The 19,932-nt window shown below is 39.7% G+C and overlaps 1 protein-coding gene across 1 annotated transcript in view; it reads left to right on the top strand.

The window, feature by feature from the left end:
- Positions 1 to 1,756: 1,756 nt before the first annotated feature.
- Positions 1,757 to 19,932, top strand: part of KCNH5 (potassium voltage-gated channel subfamily H member 5) — a 344,887-nt gene continuing 326,711 nt past the window's right edge. The window contains exon 1 of the mRNA XM_032623255.1: positions 1,757 to 1,829. Within this exon, the coding sequence (XP_032479146.1) occupies positions 1,757 to 1,829 (73 nt within the window). The remainder of the gene's footprint in view (positions 1,830 to 19,932) is intronic.

Here is a 19,932-nt window from a genome sequence, read left to right as displayed (position 1 = left end):
ATCCAACTCTCCTTTCGCCTGCCTACTTAACACTTTGCCTCGCCACCAACCTCTCACCTGGCCGCAGTGCACTTTCTGTCCTCACTCCTTGACCCTGTTTATGCAGTCGTCCTTTCTAGACAGGCCCTGGCGAAGCCTCTGGAGGGGAAGCCGTAGATCAGTTCCTCTCAAACTTGAGCGGGCATAATATTTATCCGGAGGGCTTGTTAAAACATTGTTGGCACTCGCTCCTAGAGTTCCCGGTTTCCTAGCTCTTGGATAGAGCCTGATAATTTGCATTTTTAACAAGTTCTTAGGAGATGCCGCCAGTCCGGGACCACTTTGAGAACCACTGCCTTAGATAAAAGAAGGTGCCGGTGCCGCGGCGTGAGCTCCTCCATTTCTTTCCATCTCTTTCCCCGGTCCCTTCGCACTTACGCTATTTTTCCTTCTCCGTCATAGACTCTGGCTTTTGGACTCTGTTTCTAGCGGTTCCCCTCCTGTCGCCGGTTCCGAGCGCTGGTAGAGAAATTTACTGCCCACACTCCCCAGTCCTGTGCAGCGTCGCCCCCCCCCCCCCCGCCTTTACTGTTTTTCCACAGCAGACGCTGCCCGCTGCACTCTCCCTCTCTTGGGTGTGAATTATTCACTCTCTTTCCTTACTCCTTGCATTAAGTGCAACCTTTACCGCAACTTATTAGTGGCTGGGCTCGCTGCTCGCCTGTGCGCTCCGCAGCCCTGGGAAGCATCCCTGTACTGCCGCCACGCTCCTCCACGCGCCAGACCCAGCCTGGGGCGCCAGGGCCATTCCAGCTCCTGCTCTGCGCTCCGACCCTATCTGGCTCGGGCTCCAAGGTGTGGACCAGGGCGGGTGCTGAAATCTCCTCTGTTGAGCTTCGGGCGCCGAAGCCCAGAGGGGGGCGGTAGCAGCGTCAGGTGGCTGCTCTGCGTCCCCGCGCGTCGCTCAGTCAGTCCCTGCTGCGCGCTCAGCCCGGACTGGAGCGGGAGATGATCAACACCTCCGCCCCGGTAGCTGCGTCCCCGGGAGCAGCCAGGACTCGGGACCTTGGCAGGAGAAACTGAGATGTGACCCCTCCGACTGCCCATTGCCCTCTTTGGCATCCTGCTTGCTTCTCCCACTTCCTCTCCCACTCCACGGCTCAACTGGACAGCGAGCGTTTGCCTCGATCTCCGGGGAGAGAGGAGCGGCCACCAGGCGCACAGCCGGGCAGAAGTTGGGCTCAGCTGGGCAGCGCTGATCCAGCTGCGCCGGAGGGGTAGGCTAGGAAGTGGGAGAGGAAGGCGCAGTAGAGGGTCTGGGAGATAGGGCTTTGAGTGGGCTTCTCCTGCTCCCCCGGCCCCGGGGTCGGGGCAGGGGGAGAAATGCTGAGCCCGCGCCTAGGTGATCGCCGCCGCGACAGCAGCTTCAGCAACAGCTTCAGCATCAGCACCGGCGGGACAGCGACAGCGGGGGCGGCGCAGGCGCACTGTGCCCCGCGGAGCCTGCAGTTCCCGAGCCCCGTGTGCGGCACCGCCACAGTCTGGGCAGCGGCGGCCGGGGGAGCGCTACTACCATGAACTGCCTGGTCCTCCTCCCCAGAGCTGCTCATCCGGGTCGGGCTGGAGACTCAGTCAGGGGACCCCGTCGCCGCCGCCGCGCCCCCTCTTCTTTGGGCTCGATCTTCTCTTCCACCTTTTCCTCTTCTTTCTCCACCTTCTCTTCTTTCATTCCCCCCTCCCCCGCCGCGGATCCTGGCCGCTGCTCTCCAGACCCAGGATGCCGGGGGGCAAGAGAGGGCTGGTGGCACCGCAGAACACATTTTTGGAGAACATCGTCAGGCGCTCCAGCGGTAAGAAGAGTTGCAGTCAGAACACCCCTCCACCTCCATCCTGCCCACCCACGCCCCCCATCCTCCCCGTCCCATCCCTCTCCCAGGGCGGGAGGGGGACGCAGACCGCCCTACCTGGCGGCTGCAGTTACAAGATGGACCTGATTTTAGGAGGGAGTGGGAATGAGGTGGCAGAGGAAAGTTAGTTGCATCCCCTCCCCAAGACGTACTCTCCCCCCTCCCACCTGTCCAGAGCCCAGAACCGCAGGAAGCCAAGGGGGAGCAGCGGCTAGGGTGTAGGTACATCTGGAGAACAGAGTTGAGTTTCGCTTTGTTGAGGTATATCTTTTTTGTTCATCGTTTCCCCACATTTTTAAACAAGTAGGCTGAAGAGACTGATCAAATTCTTAGAGTTAATCTCAGTGGAAGGGTACCCTCAAGTTGGGAATGGCTGTGAAAGTGGCTACTTAAGATTTAGTCTCTGGAATGGCTTTCAGGCCCAATGGGCACCGTTGAAAGGAGCCTTGTGTATGAGAGGGTAGCTGGAGTTGAACCTAAGAAAGAGAGTCAGTTCTGGAAAAATGGGAAGGCAATTATTATGGTCAAATTTGTGTTTAAAGTTTATTTTTTTTCTATTTTGCATTGGTCTGTATTGATCTATATGATATATTTGATTTGAGTTATATAGGAGAAACGTAGAAGGGAAGCAATAGCTGCAGTGCTTTTAAAGTAACTGGAGAAAGAATTTTAAAAATGCCATTCTACCTTGCTACTGATGTTAGGGTTTTCTTGCCTTAAAGTGTCTTTGAATTGCCATCCATTTATGCATTCATTTCCTCTAAGATATCGGAATGGGGATGGTTATATATTTCACATTTTAGGACCTTATAAACTTTGCATTTTACTGAAATATACATTTTCTACTTGCTTTCAAATCTTTTATATATTTTTCAATTTTGTAAGATATGTAAAGATATCCTTTAAAGATATGTAAAATATCCTTTAAAGTTTTTTGTTTTTTTTCCTTCAGAGACCTGTTATTATATTTTGAGATCCTTTGCTTGGAGAATTATGAGAAAGACATTTCTGCATGTTGATTATGGTAGATTTTGGACCAAAGCAATGGAAATACTCTATGCAATTCCATAATCATTGTTCATTCATTCATTCATTCATTCATTCAGTGAAACAATATTTATTTGGGTGCCTTATACAAGAGACACTCTGTGGGGTCCTTTGGATAAAAAAATGATTAAGACACTTCTGCTCTCAAAAAGCTCCCTCCTTAGTGGCAAGACAGAGGCACACTCAAATGATAATAAATAATTAAATACAATTATGCTCTTCCTGAATTGGTAGATTAGGTTATATTAATTCCTAGGATATGAGCTCTTCTAAAACTAGGCTTGCAAATATTTCCTCTGATTTGGGGACTATATGTAAGTGTCCCAAGGTATTTCTCATCAAGCTCTGACATGGTATTTGGTTTTCATTTGAGGCTTTTGACTTTATTTCTTCGCATTTGGTCAATGCCTGATACTATACAAGTCTTGAACAGACTTTTTTGGGTTCAAAAAAAGAATAGCTAATAGGCCTGATTTAGTGTAAAAAAAAACTATAATACTTTTAGCCATTCCAGTGTGATTTCAAATGTGTTTGATTTTTTATGATAATATAAAATATTAAAAAATATATAATATAAATATAAATAAATGGTAGCCAATTTCTATGTTTATACATTACTTTCTTATATTAATATTGTACAGAAACCTAGAGTACAAGGAGGTATTACTGTTAAAACAACCAGGTTGGGAAATTTAAAGGTTATTGGAATTAGCTATTTAAGGTATATCAGTCTGTTTTTCAGCTTTCTCATCCTCTTGGGTTATTTCAACTCCATGCAATTTGGTCTGTGAGAGGACTTCTTAGAGAAGGCCTTAAAGAATAAAATCTGGAGGCTGTCTATTATTGCTCTGCGTGGTAACCAGAAAGTAGATGAGAATTCCTTGGCTGAAGTTCACTCACATAGCATCTTTGGTTGAAACTTCTCATACAGACTGGAACTATGAGCCAGTTTGTAGAATATCTTTTATTTCTGATATACCATGAAATTAAGACTTACCTTATGCGGCTTAGAAAGAGCTGCTTCCGTTGCCTCCATTTTAAATCTACCATCCAAGTCAATGAAGGTTTTATCTGTTTTACACTTCATGTTATAATTGCTTCACTGGTTTAATGTTTCTTTCCATGGATAGCACCAAGTACAAATGAAAATTTATCTGTTTTTGCATTTTAAGTACCACCTCTAATTGCTTATGGCTAACTTTTTTTTTTTTTTTTTTTGCGGTACGCGGGCCTCTCACTGTTGTGGCCTCTCCCGTCGCGGAGCACAGGCTCCGGACTTGCAGGCTCAGCGGCCATGGCTCACGGGCCCAGTCGCTCCGCAGCATGTGGGATCTTCCTGGACCGGGGCACTAACCCGCGTCCCCTGCATCGGCAGGCGGACTCTCAACCACTGCGCCACCAGGGAAGCCCTGGCTAACTTTTAATACCACTACTCAAAACCTCTGAGCTTTGTTTGAAATGTGTTAGATATTTGAGGAAAGTGTATGAACATGTGTATGTAATCAGTAACGGAAAGTCTCAGTGCCACTTGTACAGGAAGAACCTCAGAAATTGAGAATTACGGTACTAAATTTCTCTACACATTTATGTGCGAGTATCCCACACTTGTTGCCATTTCTATATGATTTGGCAGAGAAATAGAAAAATTCATTCTGAGAAATTGAGATTAACAGAAAATTCCCTTCAGGGTTCTCACAGATGGATTGAGTTTGTCACCGTGAAGATTTCATTATTCACTAACTTAACAACATTGAAAGTGAAGTATTGGCAGAGCTTTAGTGGAAAAGAAAAGAGGCAGCACTCCTAATACAGCTAAGACTTGAAGAAAGATGGGTTACTTTTACCCCATGAAGTGCTTCTTTTTCTGATACAACATCATTTTCTTCTTATGAAAATATCAGATCTTTTAGTGAGAGTCGGAGTAGAAGCATATCTAGAGATACACACAGATAAACATACAGACAGGTATCTACCCAGACACAAAGGTAGATGCAGAGGAAGTAAACTCTCTCTCTGTCTCACACATAGAAAGAGCAAAAGAGAGATGTAAAAAGTAGCAGAAATACAAGGAGAGAGGGAAGGAGAGAGAGGGAGGGAAGGAGTGTGGGAGGGAGAGGGAGGGGGAGAGATAGAGAAAGAGAGAGAGAGGGAGAAAAGGAGGGATACTAGATATGAAAGTGCAATGGACACCAAGAGAAAACATCAAGCTTTTATTTGTCCACGGTGATCACTAATGAGCTGAAATCCCAGCAAATTAGAAATCTATCAGAAAACTTCTTGATGCAGAAGAAAAGAGCAAGAAGTGTGGTATGTTTGGGTATAGCTTTTAAACATGAGGATATCCTAATAAAGTTCCAAACTCCTCAGTTGCAATTTCCCAGAATAGCAGTGCTGTATTCTTTGCCTTAGAGTAGCACTGTAGCCTATTTGCTGTTATTTTACACCTCTTGAGATTGGCTTTTTATTTTCCTTGTTTAGTTGACACAGTCTGTTATGGGAAAACATTTCAAATTGTCACTGGTGATTCAAAGTCTATAAAATAAAATAATGAGGGCCATTGAGTAGGATGGATACAAACATACTTTATAGCCAAATCCCAAAATAGTAGAAGTAGGGAATTCCTCTCTTCAGTTTTAAGATAAAAGATAAAGTCATTTTTAGACAAATAAAAGGAATTACAGTCATTTTTAACATGTGATTCTAGTAGGTATAGGGTACACATTATTACTCCAAGAAATTGTAAAGGTCAAAAGCATAAATGCAATAGCAAGGTTTAGATAACGTTTTTGGATAGTAGAATCAAAATATGTTGCTAGGAAGGGAAAGTTTGGGAACCATGTGGTGAGTGAGTTCATTAACTGCGTGCAGTGTCTCATAGGAGGCCCCCGTCCAAAATGCCTACTGACCGAATCTGTGTCTGGAACATTATCAGGCCATCTTCCCTTATTTAAACCTTGCATAGTATTTATGCAAGCTATTCACCAATATATTTTGGGCCATAGGAAGCAGTACACTTATGGGTAGAGGGTAGGTACCTGAAAGAAAGCAACAGTTTTTTAAGACTTTTAGGTAGAATTTTAGATTAAAACAAAACAAAACAAAACATTTCCAAGGCCTTCAATCTGATTATTGCTTTGGGCAGTACATTTTATATATATGTTGTCTTTGATTCCTTAACAAATAGGCAGAAACAATTAGTTTGGGTGACAGTAAACCTGGTTGCCATATCGAAAATTTTTAACTATAAAAATAATGTCTTTTAAATTAGAATTTACTGTTCTTTAATATTTTAAACATTATGAAAAACTAGAAATGTTTTTCTCTTTAGAGAAAAAAGGGGCCCAGGAAAGAAGAAAACAGAAAAGGCAGTATTTTATGAACCACTTAACCTTCAAGAGAAGAAGTTGAATATACTCAGTTTTCCATTTTGCCTGAAATACCTGGTTGCACAAGCCCTTTCTTTACTCAGTGCTCTTACCTATAGGAAAATCCAAAATCATTTTTGTGCTATAATTAATATTTGTAAAAACTAAGATCTTAAATGAGAACCTATAGGAGGGGCAATAAGGCAACTAGGAAACTAGGGGCAATAAGGGAACTAGGAAAACAAAAAGGAAATATTAACTCATAATTCTCATCCAATTAAAAAAATTGTGGAAAACAAATGGATTATTGTGGGGGTTTTTTGGTATAGAGTACTTGATATTTTTTCTTGAAAGATCTAAAATACTATTCAGGAAATGTTGATAAAACCACTTAGAGTTTTTGAAGCTTTGGTTTACCCAGGTCTTATAAAGTATCACTTTTACCTTTAAAATATCATAGAGATTGAAATTATACTGACCACTTCCTAAATTATAAGTAAGCCAGAGGATTGTCCCTTGCTTTAGAGTCCACAATGCCTTGTATAACAAATGCAGTACTTTGTTGACTAGACATTTGCTTGTCCCAGGACATTCTTGTGTCCACTAGAAATTGCTCTGTTTGTTTATCTTTTGCTTGATTCCAGAAGTAGAGTATATAAGAAATCCAGGTGCCTGGCCATCTGTCAACTGCCCTACTAAAAGAAACATAAAACAGTATTTTTGTTAATAGAAGGGAGTGGCTATGATTGTTTTAACTGATGGTGACTGAGTACATTTCTATAAAAGAGTCTTTTAGTTTAGTCAATATTTATCTCTTACTTTCATTGTTAACAACAGCTGCTTGGTAGCATAGAGGAACAACGCTTCCCACCTTCTCTCCAGTGTCTGGTCTAGGAAAAGTTGTAGTGTTCTCCAGAGCGCTGTAGTTACCATTCACCACAAGAGGGCACTATAGGTTCTGCCACAGGTGAACTACGTAGTTAATATCTTTGTTTCTCTTTTCTGTCCTTTTCCTCAAGTTTGATTGGGGGTTAAAATCAACGCAGTTAGTTCTTACTCTTGGCAGAAAATATCTAAAACACAAGACATATAGGAAAGTGAAACGAAGAAAGGAATTGCAATCTTAGTTGAAGGTGACCTACGTTTTGTGACTGAATGTGATATTAGTAAAAACAGTTTATGGAAACAAATTCAAATAAATTTTAGACTAGGAGAGTATTTACTTTGGCAGATGAACAAAATTTTATTGTAATAAATCATCTCAGTGTGGTGATAATATGTATGAAATATAAAGTTTTGCAGAATAATAATGTATAAATAATGTTCTTACCAGAAGGATGAATATATATTTTCTATTTCAACAAAAATTTTCCTCATCAGATGTCTTGATAAAATTTTGATTAAGTTGGTGAAGTAGAATCAGTTCATGACAGTGCTTTGATCTTATTAAAAGATAGTTTACAGATTTACAGTTACTTACCTAGGGTATTATATGATTCTAGTATTTTGATGCTATCCAAACTTTAAAAATAAAATACAGAGCTAAAGTAAATATTCTTCTAAGTTCTTCAAATTTATTAAACTCTCAAAAAAATATGATTGGAGACATATTACTTTAAGAGGTTCTATTTCCTGTCAGTCATCAAGTCTGAATCTTGGTTTTAGGGATTTTTTTCTTTTTGGTAGAGTTAGAAACCATATTTTGAGAGATGCTCTGAAATGTCCCAAACAAAATCATTTTTAATGGGAAGAATTAAAGTATGCCATACAGCACTTTTAGGAAGAACAGAGATACATAGTGAAATCAAATGAACATGAATAACAAGTCACAAAACCAGTGGTAATTATTGTTGTGGAAATTGAGGTCAAAGAAAGTAGTCTTGATGTGCTGTAAGAAATGGACATTTGTAAAACATCTTTCTTTACTCATAGAATTTTTAAAACTCCAGTCGTATGTTCTCACCACACAATAAAAGAAAACACTAGCTATGTGAGATGATGGACATGTTAATTAGCTTGATTGTATATGTATATCAAACCATCAAGTTGTACACTTTAAATATATACATTTTTTTTTTTTTTTTTTGGCGGTACGCGGGCCTCTCACTGCTGTGGCCTCTCCCGTTGTGGAGCACAGGCTTCGGACGCACAGGCTCAGTGGCCATGGCCCACGGGCCCAGCCGCTCCGTGGCACGTGGGATCTTCCCGTTCCGGGGCACGAACCTGTGTCCCCTGCATTGGCAGGCAGACTCTCAACCACTGCGCCACCAGGGAAGCCCTAAATATATACAATTTTTATTTGTCAGTTATACCTCAGTAAAGCTGAAAAAAAAAATCCTTAGTGTGTTCCACTAAATACCCTAGCTTAATAATGTATGATATAACTCCTTTTCATTATTGAAGAATAACTAAAAAGAGTAATTTAAACAGTCTCATTTTATATAATATAGAAGTTTTAGTATTGGAAAGGCTTGGTCTTGAAAGATACTTGATCAAATGAAGGCTGTGACAATATTGTCACATATATCAGTGTGTTAGACATTATTTTAGTATTTGGTTGTTTATGGATACTGTTACTAATACAGAGAAATATTTGTGTACATTCTAGATACTAGTTTTGTGTTATGTTAAGTTTTCACATGGGAAAAGATAGGAAAAGTAAATAAAAAGTGAAATAGTTTATAAAGGAAGAGTGGTTGAAAAGCTGCTTGAAATTTTATTGAAATGGATTTCTTTCTTTCTTGGGTATGGTCCCATCAGAGAAACATAAGTACAAAGTCCTATTGATTTCACAAGTTATATGATTTGAGATCTGAGCTTAGGTGCACAATCAGCAGTTTCTAGAGGTAATGACATGTAACTGGGAAGTTGTGGAAGTGTTGGTATGTGGACCAAGCTTCTTGAGGATATGGGTTATACCTTACACATGCACATAGCACTAAGTACTAGTTGAATAAATGTTTTTTTTGCTATTGCCTCCTAAACTAACCAAGTCTAGAATTGATTTTTTTCTAAAACACTGCTGATTAAATCTATTAAGTAAGCTTGTGTCAGTAATTGTATAGTTTAAAATAGTTAGGTAACTAATGTGTATATCTGAAAATGGAAACCACATTGTACAGGGAATATCAGATGGGACTCATGAGAGCATGAGAGGTGAATGTGTATGTGATCTCGCACTCATCTCTTATTCCAACTTGATGTACAGCTGAAATATTTCCTATCATTTTTGTTCTAATCTCCAAGGGCTTAGAAGATAGATTTTTATACAGGAAATAACCGTTTAGAAATTTGTTGATCCTAACTATTGTTTCAAAAACGATTTTGCAGTTAGGAGTTATGGATGGTAAGTTTTATCCTTGGGAATTGATCCGTACCAGTTTATGTATCTTCTGAGTGAGTTCTGCCTTGAGAAGCAGCTTGCAGTCCTGTGCACTATCCAGAGGAAGAGGCAGAATAGATTTTGGCTTTTTAGAGGCTGCATGGCCAGCCTCAGATCACAAGTTTAACTGAAAATCAAGCACCTCACTTAGATTGAGGGCAAATTTCATCTTTATCCTGATCTTTTCTCTAAGCGTTGTCTGTCTGCTGGCATATTTTTGATTGGGGACAAATTATAGCACAATGAGTTTATTTTCACATATTTATGACATTGAGAGAATAGAGGAATTTTTCAATGAGGGCTAAATAATCCCAGAATAAACTCCCCTAAAAATAACTCCCCTCCTTTTGCTTGGTGTTCATACTCTTTCTAGTTAATCATTCACTAATTCAGCATATATTGTTGAGTGCCCACTATGTGCTAGGCTCTGATCTAAGCACTGGGGATGCACATTGAACACAATGATAAAAATAACATTTCTCCTTTTTTTTTTTTTCTTTCTGGGAGGGGCAGTGTGCACACCGGTTAGGCACCATAGGTTCTGGAGGCTTGCATTAAAGTCCTGGCTCTGATGCTTACTAGCTCTGTGACTTACTTATCTATACCTAGTTTTCTCCTTTGCAAAATGCAAGTAATAAAAGTGCCTTAGCTTATGGTGTTGGAGTGAGGATTAAATGAGGAAATACATGCAAATTGCTGAGAACAGTGTTTGGCACATAACAAGCACCATATCAGTATCAGTGTGGTTAGTTATTGTTAGTAGTTAGATGTTTAAAACTTTGAATGCACCATCTGTAGCTGATGCCTTTAATTCTTGGTCACCATTTCCTTTTGCACATCTTTTCAATGGATTTCTGTCTAAACCTTAATGTTGAAACTTCTAGAAGTTTACAGGTGAGCATTCTTCTTGTGAATCCAAAGACCTTTTGTTTGTCCATATTTTTCTGGCTCTGTAGGATTTAAGACTCTGCTCCCCTACCCTCTCCACACAAGTTCATCTTTTGGCTTTCATGACTTTTCACTTTCTCCTGCCCTTTTCCCTTCCTTTTTCTATACCCTTTGTATTCCTTTTCTATCCCCCTTTCCCCTCCCCTCTCCTCCTCTTTCCTCTCCTGAAGGATGGTTGTCATTCAGGTTTAACCTTCAGCTGTCTTTCTTACACCTTTACCCTCCTTTTCAGAACAAGTTTGTCCTCGGTCATAATTTAAAATGTATCCTTTCTGTTCTCCAGTCCTGTATTTCCAGTGGCCTATAGAATTTCTCTTGTACACCTCACAAGTTATCTAAAACTCAGTGTGGCTAGAGAATTGAATTTATCATTGGTTTTGGCTTCAAATAGACTTACTTTTTTGGTATTTCCCCATTTCTGTCAGAGGTGTCTTTAATATTTTACTCTTTTAGTCTAGAAATCTTAGGGTCATTTTTGGCTTCCCACTCAGTGTAATATTAGTCTTACTTGCTAACCAGATTACTGATCCCTAGGGGTAAGAATTTTGCCAAGTAGTTTCTTCTTACCCTTTATAAGCGCTGTGTGCCAAGTGAGTGAATTCCTGCCCGTTCACTCTACTGACTCAGGGCATGAAACATGTCCATTACCGATATCATATATAGCCAGTGTGTATAGGTATGATAGACCAAAGGAGGAGTAACAGGTTGAAAGAAGAGTTGCCTCACTACTGGGCCCAGAAACAAAAGATCTCCTCTGAGAGTGAGGAATGAAAGGTGTGATACGTTCTCCTTGTTCATTCCCAAGCAGCTTCTTTTTCTACTAGAGCAACCATCGTCAAGGTAACTGGTCATCTTTCTGGAACTCTGTGGGGCAGAGAACAGTGCTCTCAACAGAGCAAAGGCATTTCCATCTTGTCTTGACACAGACTTCCATCCTGACTCTAGCCATTACTCTTGGTGACATCCTAGGGCTCTACAATCATAGTAACTACCTTGTGGGTTTGCTGGGAAGATTCAGCAAACCCACAAATGTAGCGGATCTTGCACTGTGCTTCATTATAGCAAGGGCTTAATAAATATTCACCTGTTCCTATTTTCTCTGAGGTAGGGGAGATATACTTTTCTTTTTTTTTAACCTGAAGAAAGCAAAGCATTAAATACTTAAGGCTTTCCTAAGTCTTAAACTGGTGGATCTGAGATTAAAGGCATTTGGATTCACTTTACCAAGGGCTTACTTTTTTGGAGAAAAAACCCCAAACAAAAACAAACAAATAAACACCACTCTTTCCCCCAACAAAAAAAGCTACTACTTACAGTCAAAGAAACATCAGTTCTTTTTACCTCAGTAATTGGCAGTGCTTGGAGAAGCTGAAGAAGGCAGAAATTCAGCCTCTTTTTGTAACTGGCTCAGTGAAATGGCCAAAGGAGAGAAATGAATTGAATTTGTGGTCTGTGTCTTTCCCTTGAACAATTAGCTCCTAATGCATAGATAGTAGAAATTAAAAAAAAAAATAGGACAAAGCTTTAGAAAATTAATCGGATTGTAAATGCATTCAGAAAAGCCTCACTTCTATTTTTTCTACCAGGTGTGGAGCTTAGACTAGTCTTCTAATTGAAATTCTCCATTAGTTATCTTGCTATTAGTGTTTGATTGCCTTAAAAGGTTAACTTCAAAGAAAATAGAATCCCTTTAGAACAGCTACAGTTCATTTGCAAAAACAGGGTTTGCTTATTTGCAAGATTGAAAAATGATGCTTAAACATTAAAAATGTAATACTATATTCCCTCTGACAAACATATCTTGACTGATTTAGCTTTTATCCAAGATTATATAACTAGTGAATGTTTTAAGTCCTTAGGTATTTTAAGAAATATCATTGTAATGAAATTCAGTAAAAACTTGTTCTTATCTACAGCAGGGTGAAGGTTTTCTGTTGTACTATGAGACTGAATCTCATAGGCCATTATTGCAGTTATCTTTTACTTTTAATGATTCTGACAAGTATACTTTTTAGAAACACATCTTTCATGAACAAAAACGCCAATGATTAAAAGTAGAAACTTTGAATTGTTGAACATTTGTGTGTGTGTGTAGAAATATTTTCTGTAACAAAATTGCTATTATTCCTACCATTAGAATTTCAGGAATATAAGTTAAAGTATCTCATGAATTCTGAACCACTTTGGCTAGATGGAAAAATGATGAATTTAATGACATCAAAGGAACACAGAAACTTAAAAATGTACCTTTGATCTTGAGGGAGATGAAAAGTGAAGGCATATTTTTATCTTTGATGACAGCTGAACAAGTTTGAATAAATTAACAGATATTTTTTGCATATTTCCAACTTCCACAGTGATGGTCTTCTTAATGTCGCCAATTATTATTATATAATAATTAGTCTCATTGTGGAATGAGACAGGTACAAAGTGTATGTGTCTACACACACACGCACACACAGGCACACACACGCACACACAGGCACACGCACACACACATTTCCTTGATATAGAGCTGTAGGATAAAGGTGTATTTGTAAGGACATGAAACATACCAGTTTTATATTCTGTTATTGACATAGTAGAAGTGAGTAATGAACCTACCAGAAATCAACATTGTGGATGTGGGCATGATATATAATTTATGCGTTTGTTTAGCTATGTGTGCCAGGATTTTATTTAACCCAAATAAAAATGTGCTATATGTGCCTCAGGGATGGTTCTGCTGTTACTGTTCTCTGAAACTTAAATATATCTATAGATATTACTCACCCACTTAAGACAAGTTTAAAAAGTAATATATGCTCCATGGCTTAAACTCACAAGTTTCCAGAGTTCAGGGAAATCTGTGTCGGAACACCTAATTTTAATTTTTTTACAGAATTGTCAGTTCTTTGAAGAAGAATACCTAGCATAATTCTTATCTATATTCTTGACAATGTCTAGCATTGCTGTAGTAATTAGAATTTATTGGCCGTATGACTTTAAATAGGAATAAGAATTTTTATATTTGATCATTCAACAAACTTTTGTGGGTATACAGTGATGAACCAACAGACATCATCCCTGCCCTCATGGAACTTGGAGTCTGGTGGGGAGATAGACGTTCAACAAACCCAGAAAAAATATAAGTTACAGACTGTGGTAAGCACTTTGAAGGAAAAAGGGAGGGTGCTGTGATCAAGTGTAACAGAAACTAATTTTGATTGGGAGATGGTGTCAAGGAAGACATTTCTAAGGAAGTAGTGTTGAATTGAGGCCTAAAGTAAGAGGTAACTAGATGATGAGTGGGCAGAAGAATATTTCAGGCAGAGAGAAAACATATGAACCATGTGAAGCTTAAAAGCCAGTGTAGTTGGATTGCAGTGGGCAAAAAAAGAGGAAGGCGGGAAACAAGGGTGGAGAGACAGAGGCTTGACTATTCCGGGTGAGGCTTTTGCATTGTATTCCAAGTGCAGTGGACAGATCTCCTGGCCACAGGGGACACTTGCTGTATAACAGCAAGTTGGGTTGGAGGGAGGAACGGTGACAGTAGGGGACAAGCCAGGAGACTGTTGCAATTGTCCACGCAAGAGATGATGGTGGGTTGGCCTGGGAAGTAGCAGTAGAGAAGGAAAGAAGTGGATGCCTCTGCTGGTAGAATTATTAGGGTTTAGTGTTGAATTGGATGGTATGAATGAAGAAGTGTGAAGGATGACTTTCAGGGTTTTGGCTCAAGCATCGGGCATAGAGAGAGGTAAGGATGGAGACGAAGAAAACTGAGATGGAGAAAACTGGGAGATTGCCAGGTTTGTAGTGAAGGTCTAGAGATCACCTGCATTATCATTTTGTTATCTAGCTCCCTTTTCATTCCCTTGAAGTAAATAAGAATGCAGCCAAAGAGAGCTTAGTTCAGTGAGACTGTGTACAGAGGTGATTTCTGTATTCTCCTTCCAGAGGTTCAGAAGAGTATCACAGGCCAGATAATTGGCTTGGACCGTCTGGTTGTTCTTGTGGATTAGAAATATGTAACTTCAAATTTTAACAGGAGGCTAGTTCAGATGAGAAACAAAGTAAATTGTTTTTTGTGTGTATGTATATATGTTTCCGAAGTAGGTTTTTTAAATTGAGGTATAGTCGATTTACAATATTATATCAGTTTTAGGTGTACAATATAGTGATTCAAAATTTTTATAGATTATACTCCACTTACAGTTATTATAAGATACTGGCAATATTCCCTGTGCTATACAGTATATCCTTGTAGCTTATTTATTTTATACACAGTAGTTTGTAGCTCTTAATCTCCTACCCCTCTCCCCACTGGTAACCACTTAGTTTGTTCTGTCTACCCAAAGTAAAATTTTGAATAAAACCAAGATTCCCAAACCAAATCTAACTTTATAATGAATATTTGATAATCAGCATTGTTGAAATACCCTCTTCAGTGCTTTTTAGAAAACATTAGTGATTGTTGCATGAGCTTCATTGTGTTGTTGCTTTTAAGCTCCAAATTTCCACTCTTGGCCACTGATTTTTGGAATGTGAATTCTTTAGCTCTTTGAATCAGAGAATTGCGGAGGGTGGGGTAATACTTGGAACTGTGGGCACCTGCACTCAAGTCCTTCCCTCATGGAGGCCCTGGGGTTCTGCGAGAGTGGCTGGAAATAGCCCTTAGCTCAATTTTCCGGTTTCTGCCTATACTTCACCTCTGCTGGAGGAGGTCTATGCCAGGGTTTTAGGGCTTTCAGAGTAAGGGTGATGATTTCTGGGTGGTGTGCTTCTCCAAGGTTAGGATTAAATGAATATAATGTGAGGGAAAATCTGGTTGACTTTTCTCAGAATCAGCACTAGACCTTGGAAAAAGAGTAAATTAGTGAACGTGTTTTATTCAGCGTGTTTGGTTTCTTTCTGTGAAGTCCTTTCTTTTCTCACCTCCATGTCTTTGTTCTTCCTCAGTACTCTAGAATTTTTTTTGTGCCTTAGGACTTCTTAAAATATCTGAAAACTTCTCTGTGCTTGTGCTTTGAAATACTTCCCTCTAGGGTAATTTGCATAAAAAAGATGAGAGGAAGAGAGAGAGGTTTAACCCCCAAAAAGGTGTTCCACACTTGTTAATGTCCATGGAATTTCTGGATCAGAGAATGGGGTAGTTTTCATAAGAACAAATGAAATGAAAACCTAAATAACCATCTAGTCATGCCAGATACAGGTAGTGTTGAAACAGCTCAGAGGAAAAGATTATTTTCCTGGAATTGCTATAGAAAGGAAGAATACATGCTTTTATATTGTTTTCATTGACTGAATATAACCTTTCTTCTTCCAGAAACTTCTGCCAGCAGAATTATTGACTTCATGGTTTATATGTGATCTCCTTTAGGAATGGGATTAATATGTAGTGGTATTAAATTGTAGGTACTTTCCTTGATGTCTGAAGAGATAGCACTGTAAAGAGGAAGTGCTTCCTTTATATTAAACGAAAACAGAAGTTTAAACAGCAGTTCAGAAATATAGTGATGAAATAGAAAGTCTTAGACGGTGAGGCCTAATTCTGTCTTTCTCCCCCACTACATGCCCTTTTCCTGTGTTTGCCAAGTCCTCTAACTTCCCTGGCCTGCTTTCCATACTTAAAAGGAAGGAAAGAATGCACAAGATGAGTGTAGCCATGAGCTTGGGGAATCACCTGATGGTCTCACTGCAAGGCAGATTCTGATTTATCAGGTCTGGAGTGGGCCCTAGGTTCTGCTTTGTTAATAAATTCCCGGGTGATACTGGTTTACACTTTGAGTAGCAAGGTATGAGAACAAAGTTTCCCAAACCTGGCTGAGAATGAGACTGACCTCTGAGGCCGTATTTTTGTGTTCCAGTCCTAGGGAGTCAATTCAGTGTGTCTGCATTAGAATTTAGCAATCTGTAAATTCTATTGCAGGTACCAGCATTTAGGCATTATGGCAGTAGATCAGGGCTTCTCCACCCTGGCTGCGTATTAGACCACATGAGAAGATTTAAATAACTTATGCCTGGCTCTCACTCCAGATCAATTAAAACTAACTCTTTGGGGGCCCAGAACGAGTAACTCCTGTGGCCCCCTCCAATTCTCCTCAACCTCCATCCCAATCGAATGAATAGTCAAAATTGAGAAACACTCATAAGGATCCTAGTGGGCATTTTGAATTAAGGGCTTGCGATTTAGTTTTTGACCTTCTAACACTGGAGGAAAAAGTGCTTGTTTTATTTCATGTCCATCTCTGAGGGGATACTCGATGGTCTTGAAAGAATATAATAAGATGTTTTAAAGCCTCAAGCCCTTGCAGAGATCCGTTTGAGAGTTTGTCCATGTGTAGGATTATTGCTTCTGAAATGTTTTACTGGACTACTGCCACCTGGTAGGGATAATTACCCAATTCTTAGAGCCCTCATACAGGAACATCTGTGTATTTAAAACATTTGGACATGATTGTTTAGAAACATCATCAAGGACTGAAACAGTCTGAATCCCAAGGAAGGTTTAATTTTTCAGAATTCATGGCTGTTGGTGTGCTAAGAGCTGTGAGGACAAATCAGAACTGGTTTCCCTAAGCTTGGCTGATGAATGTCAGCGTATTTGTGCTACTATTACAAAATGCCATAAGTTGGGTGGCTTATAACCAACAGAAATTTATTTCTTACAGTTCTGGAGCCTGCAAATTCAAGATCAGGGTGCCAGCGTGGTCAGGTTCTTTTGAGAACCCTCTTCCTGATTGCAGATTGCTGGCTTCTCAACGTGCTCTCATCATTATTATAAGGGCCCTAATCCCAATCATGAGGGTCTCCATCCCCACGATCTCATTGAATCCTAATCAAATCTCAAAGGTCCCACCTCCTAATACCATCACACGAGGGGTAGAGTTTCAACATATCAATTTTGGGAGGACACAGGCATTCAGTTCATAACAATGAGGATGATTATGGTTACTAAGAATTCTGGGCAATTCCTTTAATGACTTTATGTGTCCAAAACTTCTGAGCTGGTCTTGCTTTCTAGATTTGCAACTATTTCCTTTGTAAAGAAGTTATCCTTCAGTAAGCGTATTGCTTTTCCCTGCCATGTTTTAAAGCCAAAGGGAATTAAAATTTTCTGGGAAGCAATTTTAATTACTCTGCTATCTTGTTCTTAATATTTGTTAATAATATCAGATTTCATATTCACCAAAACAATAATTTTTATGACTATAGGGAAATGGAACAGTTGTGTGAATATTTCATATACTCATATTGCGTTTCAACTAACAGACAAGTTTCCGAAAGAAGCTCCTGGACAATTTAATACTGAGCAACTTCCCTCTAATTTAGCTTTTAACATTAAAAAAGTCGGTCTCCCCTTCTTCTTTCTATCCCCCTTCCTCCTAATACTTTATTTTGTAGTTTAGCTCTCAGTATAATTTTATAGGTTTTTGGTTTGCAGGGTCAACATTTAAACATTTATTTTTTCTAGGTTCTTTGTTTATACACACACACACAGAGCTCACACACAGAAAGCTCTCTGTGGGTATATAATACAGTTGTAAAAGAATCTTATATATATAATAAACAATAACAGTTTATAGTTTATAAAGAATTTTTACTCCAATGGGTAGTTTATAAAGATTTTGCCTACATTACTCCAATCTCCAACAACTACCCAGACTGGTAGGTATCGTTATGAGGAAGCCAATAACCTAATTAAAACTCCCCAGGTTTTTCACAGTAGCTCCCTTGGTAGTATTGAGACAGGATCCAAATGCTGGCAGAAAATTTGGGGAAAGGATTTTAATGATAATTTGATTGTTATGACTGTTTACCAGTTGATGACTAGTTATATGAAGGACCTAGCACTGTGGTTGATTTTCTCAGTTATGGTTTTATAAAACACTCAGAAATGATAGAAGCAGTTCTTATGCTTGTCTTCCTAAACCCAGAGCACATATTGCTAATGCATAATTATTAAGACCTTGAGGTAAGGGCTAGTAAGCACAGAGTCCAGTTACTTTACTCTCTGTTGGTCTAAATTAATGGAATCAAACTTGAAGCATAAAGATAAATGGAGAGCATATTTCCTCGACTATTTTTTAAAACTTAAAAAAAACTTTGAGTTGCTAGGTTTGATTGAATATGTAAGCAAATACTCTAGAGTGTACCTAGCAATTATCTGAATTGTCCATATTATATGTTATTGGTTAAAATCAAGTATATATTTTAAAAAATAAGACTGAAGATAGGCAGCATCTCAACAACTCACTTATTTAAAATTTAATTTTTATTTTATACAGCAGGTTCTTATTAGTTATCTATTTTATACAAATTAGTGTATATATGTCCATCCCAATCTCCCAGTTCATTCCACCCCCCCACCCCTACTTTCCCTCCTTGGTGTCCATATGTTTTCAACAACTCACTTTTGATTCCAACTTCTAAAGTCTTTTTCCTAAACCACTCCGCCTTCATGCTAATATGAATTGAACTCCCCCTGCCGTCAATTGTTTTAGGACTTACCTTTCATTCCTAGTCTTCTACTTTTCTGTCTAAAGCAAAAAATGAGGCACAGTTTCCCCTAGAAGAGGTTTGAAGTTGCAAATGTCTCAGTCAAGAATTAGAATTTGGGCTTCCCTGGTGGCGCAGTGGTTGAGAGTCCGCCTGCCGATGCAGGGGACACGGGTTCGTGCCCTGGTCTGGGAAGATCCCACATGCCGCGGAGCGGCTGGGCCCGTGAGCCATGGCCGCTGAGCCTGCGCATCCGGAGCCTGTGCTCCGCAATGGGAGAGGCCACAACAGTGAGAGGCCCTCGTACTGCAAAAAAAAAAAAAAAAAAAAAAAGAGAGAGAGAATTTAAGGAACCTGGGTGCTAGTTCCTGCTTCTGACCTCCTGGGGCACTTGGTGCTTGGTGAGTTCCCAACTCACTGTGGGATGGAGTTGCATGTAGACATCTGGCCCAACACCTGGCAGAGAGTAAGGGCTCTGCTCCCGGTTGCTTTTGTTATTAATTTTGTTATTACACAGAATTACTAGGATGTAAGTGAAATAATATAACAACAGCAAATGGATAGTGAGAGCAGGGCCCTGCTGAGCTGGAGTCTTAATTTTCCCATCGTAGAGCTATTGAAAATGGTACGTTGGGGTGGGGTTACATTTTTGATAGAAGAATTAACTAGGAACAGTTAGAGCTTCTGATCTAAATCCTAAAATATGTCTAGAAAACAAGTCTGTTTATGAGAGAGGGAGGTCTGCAAGGCCTTTGGGGATAGTTTGCAGCAAGTTTTTAAAACCATGAGATACAGCCCTCCATAGGGTGTAGATCCATTTAATGGG

The sequence above is a fragment of the Phocoena sinus genome, chromosome 2 (assembly GCF_008692025.1).
Source record: "Phocoena sinus isolate mPhoSin1 chromosome 2, mPhoSin1.pri, whole genome shotgun sequence".
NCBI lineage: Eukaryota > Metazoa > Chordata > Mammalia > Artiodactyla > Phocoenidae > Phocoena > Phocoena sinus.
This window is presented reverse-complemented; position numbering and strand designations above follow the sequence as displayed.